General features: G+C 42.3%; 2 protein-coding genes across 2 annotated transcripts; both read right to left on the bottom strand.

The window, feature by feature from the left end:
- Positions 1-650: 650 nt before the first annotated feature.
- LOC131939286 (small ribosomal subunit protein bS6m) lies at positions 651-3,347 on the bottom strand. Its single transcript, XM_059297501.1, has 3 exons — positions 3,257-3,347; positions 1,840-1,979; positions 651-1,543 (listed from the first exon to the last, which is right to left on the bottom strand). The coding sequence occupies exons 1-3, from the start codon at positions 3,299-3,301 to the stop codon at positions 1,297-1,299; spliced, it is 432 nt and encodes a 143-aa protein (XP_059153484.1). The 5' UTR covers positions 3,302-3,347; the 3' UTR covers positions 651-1,296.
- A 3,095-nt stretch (positions 3,348-6,442) lies between these two features.
- On the bottom strand, positions 6,443-14,986 carry LOC131939292 (organic cation transporter protein). Its single transcript, XM_059297507.1, has 11 exons — positions 14,827-14,986; positions 14,324-14,537; positions 13,883-13,986; positions 11,702-11,725; positions 11,442-11,596; positions 10,057-10,225; positions 9,362-9,577; positions 8,710-8,936; positions 8,265-8,446; positions 7,865-8,016; positions 6,443-7,367 (listed from the first exon to the last, which is right to left on the bottom strand). Exons 1-11 carry the CDS (start codon positions 14,967-14,969, stop codon positions 7,235-7,237), a joined length of 1,719 nt encoding a protein of 572 aa, XP_059153490.1. The 5' UTR covers positions 14,970-14,986; the 3' UTR covers positions 6,443-7,234.
- Between the last annotated feature and the right edge of the window lie 758 nt (positions 14,987-15,744).

Raw genomic sequence — 15,744 nt, forward strand, 5'->3', positions numbered from 1 at the left:
TTTGATCGTTCACAGCCTCATCTGATAAGTGGTGTGATTTCTGCTACTTTACAACACAATTATACATGTCCCATAGATTGAGTGCTACTTTACAACATATAATTAGATATGTTCATAGATTGCTACTTTACAACACAATTATATTCCATCTCATACATTGTGTGCAACTTTACAACATATAATTAGATATGTCCCATAGATTGAGTGCTACTTTACAACATATAATTAGATATGTCCCATAGATTGAGTGCTACTTTACAACATATAATTAGATATGTCCCATAGATTGAGTGCTACTTTACAACATATAATTAGCTATGTCCCATAGATTGAGTGCTACTTTACAACATATAATTAGATATGTCCCATAGATTGAGTGCCACTTTACAACTTACAACATATAATTAGATATGTTGCAGAGTCATGCCAGCTGTTAGGTAGCCTTCACATGCCAAGGTTAAAGAAAACTCTAATCCATCTGCATAACTGAACATCATGTTTTAAGTAAAACTTAGGCTTTCTTAATTATATAGAGGAAGGGGGGTGGGTCTGTTTTGAGAAATTGCTACTTTTCAACACTTAAAGTCATAAATAAAACCAAATCTCATATAAATTAAATATAACAACAAAAACAAAAATCATTTTTTTTTTATTTCAAACATTTTAGCTTGTGTTACATGAATGAATGAAGTTATGTTTTCAGTAATGCCAAACAAAATGAACATTGGTGCCACACCACAACAGATACAGTAAACATTGGTGCCACACCACAACAGATACAGTAAACATTGGTGCCACACCACAACAGATACAGTAAACATTGGTGACACACCACAACAGATACAGTAAACATTGGTGCCACACCACAACAGATACAGTAAACATTGGTGCCACACCACAACAGATACAGTAAACATTGGTGCCACACCACAACAGATACAGTAAACATTGGTGCCACACCACAACAGATACAGTACACTAAGTCTTTACATCTGTTCACTGATAGTCAAACAAATCAATCACTCACTCGATTGTGGTATCACCACACAATCTCTGACAATCACAATCACTCACACCGTTGTGTTATCACTCACTCGATTGTGGTATCACCACACAATCTCTGACAATCACAATCACTCACTCCGTCGTGTTATCACTCACTCCATCATGGTATCACCACACAATCTCTGACAATCGCAATCACTCACACCGTTGTGTTATCACTCACTGCACCGTGGTATCACCACACAATCTCTGACAATCCAACGAATCAATTGTTCAATCCATGGCTGTGACCTAGACCTTCTTCTGCTCCTTTCTCCTCTCCCACCTCATGTTCCTCCTCCTGACGCGACGCCACCAAATACTCTTCTCGTGATCTGGGTTGCTCAGCTCTCCAAACTCACAGGGTTTAAGCAAGCAGGGGGGAGAAAACTCCTCCTGGGTGAAAATATTTTTACGTATGATGTCTGTGTCCAACGTAAAGATCTCGCCCAGCTGTTTAGGTATGGTTGTTGGTGCGTCAAAATGGATCAGGATATAGCTGTGGATAGAATCAACAATATAGCTGCTGATATAATCAACAATATAGCTGCTGATATAATGAACAAATGATAGATCAGGATATAGCTGTGGATATAATCAACAAATAGAAAACTGCAGGCGATGAATGTTAAAGATTTGTGTCAATACTTAATGTTTTTTTTGGGCAACCTAAACTTATTATACATTGATACTACTTATGATCTTAATAAATTAATTTATATACATTCTGGTATACTATTTTTATTTTTTTAATACACTTTTCAATAGTAATTTTTAAGTATATAAATTACTTACTTTCCTTCATAAAATTTCTGTCCATGGTTTTTCATCCTGTAAGGCAAGGGCTTCAAACCAAGGTTCTCCATTTTTCTGATCATTCCCCCTTGGTCCAAAACATGTGTGCAGCATCTTTTGATGACCTGGGCTAGCTCAGGCTACAAACATACAAAATATCTGATTGAAATTTGCACGCAACATTTCTGAGCTAGCTCAGGCTACAAACATACAAAACAGATTGAAATTCACACAGGCTAGCTAAGGCTAAAAACATACAAAAAAATGTGAGAAAAGCTTTTAGACTTTGCTAGAAGTTTTCAACCAAACAAGTATAGATCAATCACGAGTGTTCCTATGTTTTTTTAATCTAGGTTAAAAATTATTCAAGAAACAAGCCAATTCTAGATTCTAAATGTCCTTGCTCCAATGACCACCCACTGACATTTTCTTGTCCAGGGGAGAAAAGAGCTGACAGGGTTTAGGGATCACTCTGGTTGTGCAGTAGTTTTAGGGATCACTCTGGTTGTGCAGTAGTTTTAGGGATCATCTGGTTGTGCAGTAGTTTTAGGGATCACTCTGGTTGTGCAGTAGTTTTAGGGATCATCTGGTTGTGCAGTAGTTTTAGGGATCACTCTGGTTGTGCAGTAGTTTTAGGGATCACTCTGGTTGTGCAGTAGTTTTAGGGATCACTCTGGTTGTGCAGTAGTTTTAGGGATCATCTGGTTGTGCAGTAGTTTTAGGGATCACTCTGGTTGTGCAGTAGTTTTAGGGATCACTCTGGTTGTGCAGTAGTTTTAGGGATCACTCTGGTTGTGCAGTAGTTTTAGGGATCACTCTGGTTGTGCAGTAGTTTTAGGGATCACTCTGGTTGTGCAGTAGTTTTAGGGATCACTCTGGTTGTGCAGTAGTTTTAGGGATCACTCTGGTTGTGCAGTAGTTTTAGGGATCACTCTGGTTGTGCAGTAGTTTTAAACCTACAGTCCTACAGCAACAGCGCAGTAATTTTGTAAAATACATGAATCTTTCTTTCAATCTTTGTATAAGACTTTTACTTAGAGTGCCTAGAGCACAGCGCACACAAAATACATGTTGTTGCATGCTAGCTTTTTCTACATAGCTTGTTAACATTGCTATCTGAGATCGTCAGAAATGTCACTTCAATTTTTTTCCCCAAACCAAGTAAATTAGTTAGATCTACAGAGTCTAGCTAGATCTAATCTAGATCTAGATCTAGAAAGAGTCTAGTCTAGTAATACGAAAAATTCTTTTAAAATTGGGTCATTGTGAGTTCTAAACTAGAATTTTAATTATTAGTCATTAGTCAAATAAATAGGGGACTACCGTCTTCTAGACCTAGCTTTAAGCTTATGTTTAAAAATTAGCAAGTAGGTAGATCTAATAAGAGGTTCATTTAAAAATAAAATAGAATATTTACCCGCTGTAAAGCTTTTATTATAACCGATAACTCGTAGGTAGGCATGACTTTGTTTGGCCTTGTAGATTAGGTTTCGTTTCACTATAAAAACTGTAATCGGAAAAATTCTTTTTAAAACTTCGCATTATTTTAATTTATAATAAATACGATGTCAAACACTGATACATAATCCACTAATCGTCTTTTCCCCCATGATAACTAACCAAAAAAAAATAATCCAGGTCCTGATAGATCTTTACATTAAAAAAACTAATTAGATTAAGGTGAAAACTGCTTAATTTTTAGGGCAGATAATCTTGCCTAGAATGTAGCAGTTAGTAAATGACACCAAATACACCATACTTTACACTTGTCACCATATGTCTATGTAACTCTAGCCTTAGTCATCATCATTATCTTTTCACGTTTGTGCCCAAAACACATGGGACACAGAATTCACCTGTTTCATTGACCTCAACATACAATGGAAAAGTGTCTAGCTCTAGTAAGCACATGAAGTCTGTTATTTATTGATTCACAAAATTATAAGGTTTAAGTATTTGAATTAAGAGTTCCCAACAAGATGAAAAAAATCAGTGATAGAAAGCATACATACCACCAGAATCATGGCCACAGAAGTGTTAAGGACCTTCTTCAAGTTGTCCCCCCTTCCTTAAAGAACACCTTACAAGGAAAATGTTATACAGGTGGCTGCAAACCCCCCCCCCCCCCCCCCCACTCAGCAGCTGCTGTAAAATATTGCATCCAGCCAACACCACTGAATGTTAACAATGTTAACCATCTACCAGCAGCTGTAAAATATCCAGCCAACACCACTGAATGTTAACAATGTTAACCTCTACCAGCCGCAATCACCTGATTATATTTTCACCAAATTCTACTTTCTTGAACCAGAAGTTTAAAAAAAAATTGAACAAACAAAAGGGTCATTTTAATGGATATCTTTTAATATATTTTAATAGTGTATGAAGATGAATCAAATAGTAAAATGGATCAAAAGAATGACCTACATGCACAGATAATCTATAAAATCAAGTAATAAATGTAAATAAATACAATTTATCAACTTCTTATCACAGCAAATTTTTTCATAAATTTACCGTAACATTACCTGAATGATACCAAAATTCAGATACCCATAACCTATTTATCAACCTAGTTGCCTACTAAGCCAAAAGCACCTTTAAAAAAAAATGTATGGTAAACTGTATTGTAAATAAACAATGAAAAATTATATTAAAAAAGTCTACATAAATAAGTTATTTATTCTAGATGACGGAGGAGAAACATTTAACAAAAGTCATTAGTTGATCTGACAAGCAATACAGCATGAATGATGTCTAATTACAATAATCAATTTAACGAGAATAATCTCTAATTACAATAATTAATATAAAAAAGAATTATGTGTAATTACAACAGGCAATACATTGGACCATAGGTTGATGGAAAAACAACATCATAAAAATATTATTTAAGATAACTCAAGAGACAAAATGCAAAAAACTCTCGGCAGTGATATGAGCTTTGTAAAACAAGAGTTAACACAATCACATGAGCGTAAGCAAAATAAAATCTTGGGATTTCATAGTAAAACATTTTTAATCACCTTTTGTATGTCAGTTTTGACACAAAAATAGTATGAGAAAATTTAAATAATTGTAAATGCTTCATTCACCAGAATATTAAAATTGGACCCCTATCACCATACAACTCCCCTACAAGTCCTCTCTCCCTTCCATACAACTCCCCTCTCTCCCTTCCATACAACTCTCCTCTCTCCCTTCCATACAACTCCCCTCTCTCCCTTCCATACAACTCCCCTACAAGTCCTCTCTCCCTTCCATACAACTCCCCTCTCTCCCTTCCATACAACTCTCCTCTCTCCCTTCCATACAACTCCCCTCTCTCCCTTCCATACAACTCTCCTTCTGCATTATTCCCTCTTCCCCATACAACTTGTGAGTGAGTCAAACATATTGGCGTATCCTAGTGTTCTTAATGTCAAATGACATCTGAGAGTGTAGTGTTCACCATGTCAAATGACATCTGAGAGTGTAGTGTTCACCATGTCAAGTGACATCTAAGATAAGCAGGCTACTAACGTATGCAGGAATGTGCTGGTGTGCATTAGATAGCGCAGTGTACTGGGTACCCTTTGGCTGAGTCAAGTTGCTATCAAATGATTTACTATGATAGATGTACTATGATAGATGTACTATGATAGATGTACTCTGATACTATGATAGATGTACTATGATAGATGTACTATGATACTATGATAGATGTACTATGATACTATGATAGATGTACTATGATACTATGATAGATGTACTATGATACTATGATAGATGTACTATGATACTATGATAGATGTACTATGATACTATGATAGATGTACTATGATACTATGATAGATGTACTATGATAGATGTACTATGATAGATGTACTATGATACTATGATAGATGTACTCTGATACTATGATAGATGTACTATGATACTATGATAGATGTACTATGATACTATGATAGATGTACTATGATACTATGATAGATGTACTATGATACTATGATAGATGTACTATGATACTATGATAGATGTACTATGATACTATGATAGATGTACTCTGATACTATGATAGATGTACTATGATACTATGATAGATGTACTCTGATACTATGATAGATGTACTATGATAGATGTACTATGATACTATGATAGATGTACTATGATACTATGATAGATGTACTATGATACTATGATAGATGTACTATGATACTATGATAGATGTACTATGATACTATGATAGATGTACTATGATACTATGATAGATGTACTATGATACTATGATAGATGTACTATGATACTATGATAGATGTACTATGATACTATGATAGATGTACTATGATACTATGATAGATGTACTATGATACTATGATAGATGTACTATGATACTATGATAGATGTACTATGATAGATGTTCTATGATAGATGTACTATGATACTATGATAGATGTACTATGATACTATGATAGATGTACTATGATACTATGATAGATGTACTATGATAGATGTACTATGATACTATGATAGATGTTCTATGATAGATGTACTATGATACTATGATAGATGTACTATGATACTATGATAGATGTACTATGATACTATGATAGATGTACTATGATAGAAAGATGTCGTGTGAGACTGAAAGACTGGATGATGAGGGCAAAGGTCAACTAGTTAAAAATTATGGATCCGGTTGAGCTCCAAATGAATAGATCAGATGATTAATGACATACATTCCCCCCATACAAGAAACCACATCATAGAAATTAAATGATGAAAGAGTTTGCATACAAATATGTGAATGCTGTCTGGCATCTAACTTCAAGTTTTACATTTGAACACAATATTAAATTACAAATGGCTCAAGATATCAACAACATTAAAATTTGGTAAAAATTTTAAAACCCTACTGTACTATACAAAAATGAAGAGGAAACTTACTATAACTTAATAATAAATATACAAGAGTTTGAGAGAACTAAGCCAACAACCATCATACAACAATTTTAGTTTCCTGTGTGGCCTCTGGTAGACTGACAACTAGATACTAAGCCAACAACCATCATACAACAATTTTAGTTTCCTGTGTGGCCTCTGGTAGACTGACAACTAGATACTAAGCCAACAACCATCATACAACAATCTTAGTTTCCTGCGTGGCCTCTGGTAGACTGACAACTAGATACTAAGCCAACAACCATCATACAACAATTTTAGTTTCCTGCGTGGCCTCTGGTAGACTGACAACTAGATACTACTGCGTGGCCTCTGGTAGACTGACAACTAGATACTAAGCCAACAACCATCATACAACAATTTTAGTTTCCTGCGTGGCCTCTGGTAGACTGACAACTAGATACTACTGCGTGGCCTCTGGTAGACTGACAACTAGATACTAAGCCAACAACCATCATACAACAATCTTAGTTTCCTGCGTGCCCTCTGGTAGACTGGAGATTCCATTGGACAGAGCCGTGAGCTCCTCACACTGTATGTCCCAGCTCCCTTCATCATCAGGTCTCTGCTTCTCTTCACAGGTTTTCCTACATGGTCAGAATATGTTGGTCACACAGAGACACAGACCCACAGTTAACTACCAACCTGTCACAGTTAACTACAAAACCTGTCACAGAACACTACCAACCTGTCACAGAAAACTACCAACCTGTCACAGAACACTACCAACCTGTCACAGAAAACTACCAACCTGTCACAGTAAACTACCAACCTGTCACAGAAAACTACCAAACTGTCACAGTTAACTACCAACCTGTCACAGTAAACTACCAACCTGTCACAGAAAACTACCAACCTGTCACAGAAAACTACCAAACTGTCACAGAAAACTACCAAACTGTCACAGTTAACTGCCAACCTGTCACAGTTAACTACCAAACTTTCACAGTTAACTACCATCCTGTCATATTTCATTGCCAACCTGCCCACAGTTCACTACCAAACTACCAACCTGCCACAGTTAACTACCATCCTGTCATATTTCATTACCAACCTGCCTGGAGTTAACTACCAAACTACCAACCTGCCAAAGTCCACAGCATCCTCTAGTGTCTCTGGTAGAGGTTTGTTCAGTGTTTCAGGCAGCACCACACACAAAAGACCTCCAGCAACAGTTGTGGCACCAAAGACAATCAGGGGCAGCGCTTGACCAAACTGACCAGAGACTATGGTGCTCTGCAGCATACAAAAATAGCTTCGGTCACAATTTAACTGAATTGTTTGTCAATAAAAATATATCTTTTTTCTTCTAGTCTAGTAAGTCTATGTTGGTTGTATATTTGTGCTAACGTTGTAATACATTTTTAAAAAAAATAAACGCCAATATAAATTAATTTTGAATACTTTTAAAAAATAGAATGGACACGAAACTGACGAAACTATAAGTTTTAAAGTTATAAAATGTTAACTGTTATGTGACTTACCAGATCTGCTATATAAGGGGAGATCATCCCTCCCGCTCTAGCGAAAAGGCAGGTAACTCCCATCAAAGAGTTCCTTAAAATGGTGGGGAACAACTCCGCGGAGTAAACGTAGATGGTGGCAAAAGCTGCCGCCGCCCCACACTTCCCCACCAGTGCTAGGACTATGTTGATCCATTGTAAGGCTGGGGACAGGAGGGAACATTGGTACATATTGCAATGTACACATTGGTACACATTGGTACATATTGTTACACATTGGTACATGTTGTTACACTGTTACAAATTTTACATTGATAACATTTGTTTACAATTTGCATACAATGACGGTTAAATTTTTTCTATTCTTTTCATTTCTAATGACGTAATCAACACTGCTAGTACCAGTTTATCTATAGAACAAGATCTACTACATGATGACGTGTAGCAAACGATGACGTCTACTCACACTCATGAGCATACAGCACGGTAAAGATGGTACTGAGGCAAGCCCCGCCCCCTACGACCATGCACGTGATGTGGATGAACTTGCGACCAACCCTGTTGAGCCCGACCAGACAGATGCAGTAGGCGATGATCTCGACCACGCCCATCAGTTCAAAGTTCACGTAGATGTTCCCCGCTAGGTTCCCGGAGTTGAGGCTCAGACCATAGAACACCATGGCGCTCACCAGCCTGGGGGGGGGGGGCATCAGGGGAACAACAGATAGATGGTATACATCAGTCAAACACATCAAGTATCACCGTTCACACACAACTCACCAAATGTCATCATTCACAAACTCATCACACCCAATTCACCAGATACAACCAATCACACGTATGTCACTAACGGCACACAATGTCACCAGATGTCACCAATGACACACCAGGTCACCAAATCACAGGTCATCAGATGTCACCAATCTCACAACCCACCACATGTTCTCAACCACATCTCAACGGATGTCACCAATGACACAACTCATCAGTCACGCAGCAGATTTCACCACTGACACACCAGATGTCACTAATGACACACCAGGTCACCAAATGTCAGTAATGACACACCAGGTCACCACTGACACACCAGATGTCAGCAGATGTCAGGAACGACTCACCAGTTGTAGCAGAGTATGACGAGCCTGAGCATGAAGCGAGGGGAGGTAAACACCGTCCACAGTCTCTCCTGCTTGCTCTCCTCCACCAGCACCAGCCCGTCAAAGATTTCTTCTGGAACCTTCACGCCGTTCACCCTAGCCGCATGCCGGATTATGGCTCCAGCCTTTTCTGTCTGACCCCTGGCTATCAGCCAACGGGGGGACTCGGGGATCAGCCTACAGCACACAGTAAGATGTGGGGTCAGAGGTCACGCTAATGATGGGGGGGGGGGGGGGGGGGTCAGAGGTCACGCTAATGATGGGGGGGGGGGGCAGAGGTCACGCTAATGATGGGGTGGGGGGAAGGGGGGGGGGGGGAAAGAGGTCACGCTAATGATGGGATGGGGTCAGAGGTCACGCTAATGAAGGGGGTGGGGTCAGAGGTCACGCTAATGATGGGATGACGCCAGAAGTCACAATAGTGTTGGGACGAGGACAGAGGTCAAATGGGATGAGGTCAGAGGTCATATGGGATGAGTGACGCTAATATTGTTTTAGTGTTTTAAAACAGGGCTGGGAGGGGGGGGGGAAGAACCTGATTTACCCACCTACCAAATTGATCCTTTTCTTTTAAAGATCATGAACAAGACAGATGCTATAGTGAACTAGCAAGTGACGTCACATAAACACACACACTTATACACAGACACACTTACCACCAGTAGGAAAACAAAAGTAGGATGGGAAAAGAGACGGCCATCTGCAGGTAGTTCCAGTCTCTGATGAAGTAGGCGATGCCGCCCAATATCATGACGCCCGCCGCCCAGAAGATCTCCACAACAATCCCCACAAACATCCGCTTAGACGGCCCGACCAGCTCCATGCCTGGGGTACAACATTAGATGGTATACAACATTAGACACCATTAGATGTTATACAACATTAGACACCATTAGATGTTATACAACATTAGACGGTATACAACATTAGACGGTATACAACATTAGACAACATTAGACAACATTTGACGTTATACAACATTAGACAACATTAGATGTTATACACCATTTGATGTTATACAACATTAGACAACATTAGACGTTATACAACATTTGATGTTATACAACATTAGACAACATTAGACATTATACAACATTTGATGTTATACAACATTAGACGTTATACAACATTTGATGTTATACAACATTAGACAACATTAGACGTTATACAACATTTGATGTTATACAACATTAGACAACATTAGACGTTATACAACATTTGATGTTATACAACATTAGACAACATTAGACGGTATACAACATTTGATGTTATACAACATTAGACGGTATACAACATTAGACAACATTTGATGTTATACAACATTAGACAACATTAGACGGTATACAACATTTGATGTTATACAACATTAGACAACATTAGACGGTATACAACATTAGACAACATTAGACGTTATACAACAATAGACAACATTAGACGTTATACATTAGACAACATTAGACGGTATACAACATTAGACAACATTAGACGGTATACAACATTAGATGTACTACCCAGCCTTATACAAAAGAGCCCCATTAGAGACATACAGTAAACTACAAGTACATCATACGACACCCAAGTGACACAACAAACAACATAATAAATGTACCACACAGAATTCACAACATACAAACGATAAAACTACACGCTAAACGTGTGCACAACATGATGTTGGTTTTACTCAGATTAGATTACGATTAGAAGGGAAGTAACTCTAATGAATGTTTTCTCTAGCAACTGTCCCAGTGTGCTCTCATTTTGGGCGCAGTTTTAAAGAACAAAGGGGCTGTACACTGTACACAGATTTTATAACACAAACTGCAGAATGACAGTTTACCACGTTATCTACAATTTATACAGCACACTCTGTCCAGTTTTAAAAAGTAGATATTCAGGTTTAAAAAGTAGATATTTGTTTTACTGCTTGCTATAGTGGGACGGGATGAACTAATTCACACATGTGACACACATTTAAAATGGCTAACCTAGGACAAAAATGGCTGACCTAGGACAAAAATGTGACACATTTAAAATGGCTGACCTAGAACAAAAATGGCCAGGAAGAGCCCGCTGATTGAGATGCCAGTTAGGAACCTCAGGATGACGTAGATGACGAAGGTGTCGGCCCAGGCCACACCAATGGCAGACGCCGCGTGCAGCGCCACCATTCCCATCAAAGCCAACTTCCGGCCAATTCTATAAATAGATTGCAGTTATTAACTTTGTGGTATTGGTAAATTCTAAACTAGCCCAACACGACCCCTGTCGCACTTAGTCAGCCACGACCCCTGTCCAACTCACAAGTCAGCCACGACCCCTGTCCCACTCACAAGTCAGCCACGACCCCTGTCCCACTCACAAGTCAGCCACGACCCCTGTCCCACTCACAAGTCAGCCACGACCCCTGTCCCACTCACAAGTCAGCCACGACCCCTGTCCCACTCACAAGTCAGCCACGACCCCTGTCCCACTCACAAGTCAGCCACGACCCCTGTCCCACTCACAAGTCAGCCACGACCCCTGTCCCACTTACAAGTCAGCCACGACCCCTGTCCCACTCACAAGTCAGCCACGACCCCTGTCCTACTTAGTCAGCCACGACCCCTGTCCCACTCACAAGTCAGCCACGACCCCTGTCCCACATACAAGTCAGCCACGACCCCTGTCCCACTTACAAGTCAGCCACGACCCCTGTCCCACTTACAAGTAAGCCACGACCCCTGTCCCACTTACAAGTCAGCCACGACCCCTGTCCCACTCACAAGTCAGCCACGACCCCTGTCCCACTCACAAGTCAGCCAGGACCCCTGTCCCACTTACAAGTCAGCCACGACCCCTGTCCCACTTAGTCAGCCACGACCCCTGTCCCACTCACAAGTCAGCCACGACCCCTGTCCCACTTACAAGTCAGCCACGACCCCTGTCCCACTCACAAGTCAGCCACGACCCCTGTCCTACTTAGTCAGCCACGACCCCTGTCCCACTCACAAGTCAGCCACGACCCCTGTCCCAATTACACCAGCCACGACCCCTGTCCCACTTACAAGTCAGCCACGACCCCTGTCCTACTTAGTCAGCCACGACCCCTGTCCCACTTACAAGTCAGCCACGACCCCTGTCCCACTCACAAGTCAGCCACGACCCCTGTCTCACTCACAAGTAAGCCACGACCCCTGTCCCACTTACAAGTCAGCCACGACCCCTGTCCCACTCACAAGTCAGCCACGACCCCTGTCCCACTTAGTCAGCCACGACCCCTGTCCCACTTACAAGTCAGCCACGACCCCTGTCCCACTTACAAGTAAGCCACGACCCCTGTCCCACTCACAAGTCAGCCAGGACCCCTGTCCCACTTACAAGTCAGCCACGACCCCTGTCCCACTTACAAGTCAGCCACGACCCCTGTCCCACTTACAAGTCAGCCACGACCCCTGTCCCACTCACAAGTCAGCCAGGACCCCTGTCCCACTTACAAGTAAGCCACGACCCCTGTCCCACTCACAAGTAAGCCACGACCCCTGTCCCACTTACAAGTCAGCCACGACCCCTTTCCCACTTACAAGTCAGCCACGACCCCTGTCCCACTTACAAGTCAGCCACGACCCCTGTCCCACTTACAAGTCAGCCACGACCCCTGTCCCACTCACAAGTCAGCCACGACCCCTGTCCCACTCACAAGTCAGCCAGGACCCCTGTCCCACTTACAAGTCAGCCACGACCCCTGTCCCACTTAGTCAGCCACGACCCCTGTCCCACATACAAGTCAGCCACGACCCCTGTCCCACTTACAAGTCCGCCACGACCCCTGTCCCACTTACAAGTCCGCCACGACCCCTGTCCCACTCACAAGTCAGCCACGACCCCTGTCCCACTTACACCAGCCACGACCCCTGTCCTACTTAGTCAGCCACGACCCCTGTCCCACTTACAAGTCAGCCACGACCCCTGTCCCACTTACAAGTCAGCCACGACCCCTGTCCCACTTACACCAGCCACGACCCCTGTCCTACTTAGTCAGCCACGACCCCTGTCCTACTTAGTCAGCCACAACCCCTGTCCCACTTACAAGTCAGCCACGACCCCTGTCCCACTTACACCAGCCACGACCCCTGTCCTACTTAGTCAGCCACAACCCCTGTCCCACTTACAAGTCAGCCACGACCCCTGTCCCACTTACACCAGCCACGACCCCTGTCCTACTTAGTCAGCCACGACCCCTGTCCTACTTAGTCAGCCACAACTCCTGTCCCACTCACAAGTCCGCCACGACCCCTGTCCCACTCACAAGTCCGCCACAACCCCTGTCCCACTTACAAGTAAGCCACGATCCCTGTCCCACTCACAAGTCCGCCACGACCCCTGTCCCACTTACAAGTCAGCCACAACCCCTGTCCTACTTAGTCAGCCACGACCCCTGTCCCACTTAGTCAGCCACGACCCCTGTCCCACTCACAAGTCCGCCACGACCCCTGTCCCACTTACAAGTCCGCCACGACCCCTGTCCCTATGGCACCAAGCAAGAGCCCTCCCATAAGAATCATCCGAGCGTGGGAGCGGGACATCTTCTTCTCACACACAAGGTCAAACTGCAAGGACAAAGGTCAAACTGCAAGGACAAAGGTCAAACTGCAAGGACAAAGGTCAAGCTGCAAGGACAAATGTCAAATTGCAAGGACAAATGTCAAGCTGCAAGGACAAAGGTCAGTAATTGCAAAGGTGAAACTACAAAGGACAAATGTAAGCTTATGGTCAAATTAAGGACAAATTTTAAACTGAAAGGACAAATGTCAAACTATAAGGACAATGGTGGACGGAACAGCCCAGCTGTTGACCAGTGGACGGAACAGCCCAGCTGTTGACCAGTGGACGGAACAGCCCAGCTGTTGACCAGTGGACGGAACAGCCCACCACTTGACCGCTCACCTTCGAGACGACGGTAGACTGGAAAAGCGAGTCGTCATACACCCATTTGTTGCAGTCGACAACGAGGCGACCACCATCTTTGTCATGTGACCAAACACTACACTCAGAGTAGCTTCCCTTAGCGTCGTCCCACGGGATGGAGCTGTTGACAAGCTCGCGATGTCCGGCGTCCAGCACCGCAAACGTGTCGTTGTCCATGTTGGGCACAGCACACCTGTAGGGTGAATTTGTTGCTTACACAAACAGGTGGGAGTAGTTTTAGATGGCATCAAAAGACAATGGGACACCGTGGTCACGTGGTAGAGCCCTCGACTGCTACCCCAAACTCTCGAGTAAAGATCTGAGACGTGTTAATCCTTGAGTCCACCAGCTCTGGTGGGTACCTGACTCAAGTTAGGGAAAGTAAAGGCGGCTGGACATTGTGCTGATGACCACACCTTGCTCTATGGACCGTCAGGCCCAAAAGACTGCGTCATCATACCCCATTCCGTAGACTGACTTACCTGTGTTCAGGTAATCCCATGTTAAAGACTGAGATCATGATCTGGATGCCACATGACATTGATGCCAGACAGAGCAGGAAGTAGACTCTCTTCTGGTAGGTTCCAAACTCCCCCAGCAGCAGAACAATGTCGTCAAATTTCATCTTCTGCTTCACTGGTGGCTCTACTGTAACAAGAAACTTGTCGGTCACTGGTGGCTCTACTGTAACACAAGAAACTTGTCAGTCACTGGTGGCTCTACTGTAACACAAGAAACTTGTCAGTCACTGGTGGCTCTACTGTAACAAGAAACTTGTCAGTCACTGGTGGCTCTACTGTAACAAGAAACTTGTCAGTCACTGGTGGCTCTACTGTAACAAGAAACTTGTCAGTCACTGGTGGCTCTACTGTAACAAGAAACTTGTCAGTCACTGGTGGCTCTACTGTAACAAGAAACTTGTCAGTCACTGGTGGCTCTACTGTAACAAGAAACTTGTCAGTCACTGGTGGCTCTACTGTAACACAAGAAACTTGTCAGTCACTGGTGGCTCTACTGTAACACAAGAAACTTGTCAGTCACTGGTGGCTCTACTGTAACAAGAAACTTGTCAGTCACTGGTGGCTCTACTGTAACACAAGAAACTTGTCAGTCACTGGTGGCTCTACTGTAACACAAGAAACTTGTCAGTCACTGGTGGCTCTACTGTAACACAAGAAACTTGTCAGTCACTGGTGGCTCTACTGTAACAAGAAACTTGTCAGTCACTGCTGGCTCTACTGTAACACAAGAAACTTGTCAGTCACTGGTGGCTCTACTGTAACAAGAAACTTGTCAGTCACTGGTGGCTCTACTGTAACAAGAAACTTGGCAGTCACTGCTGGCTCTACTGTAACACAAGAAACTTGTCAGTCACTGGTATCTCTACTGTAACAAGAAAC

Source organism: Physella acuta, unplaced genomic scaffold (genome assembly GCF_028476545.2).
Source record: "Physella acuta isolate Inbredline_101_S28 unplaced genomic scaffold, ASM2847654v3 ptg000273l, whole genome shotgun sequence".
Taxonomy (NCBI): Eukaryota; Metazoa; Mollusca; class Gastropoda; family Physidae; genus Physella; species Physella acuta.

Coding starts and splice junctions, on each gene's coding strand:
- LOC131939286 (XM_059297501.1), bottom strand. CDS start 3,301: ATGCCTACCTACGAGTTATCGGTTATAATAAAAGCTTTACAGCGG. Junction 1,980..3,256: donor TAATAAAAGCTTTACAGCGG/GTAAATATTCTA, acceptor GTATGTTTGTAG/CCTGAGCTAGCCCAGGTCAT. Junction 1,544..1,839: donor CAGAAATTTTATGAAGGAAA/GTAAGTAATTTA, acceptor TTCTATCCACAG/CTATATCCTGATCCATTTTG.
- LOC131939292 (XM_059297507.1), bottom strand. CDS start 14,969: ATGAAATTTGACGACATTGTTCTGCTGCTGGGGGAGTTTGGAACCTAC. Junction 8,447..8,709: donor CGTGCTGTATGCTCATGAGT/GTGAGTAGACGT, acceptor TCCTGTCCCCAG/CCTTACAATGGATCAACATA. Junction 8,017..8,264: donor CCCCTTATATAGCAGATCTG/GTAAGTCACATA, acceptor TGTATGCTGCAG/AGCACCATAGTCTCTGGTCA.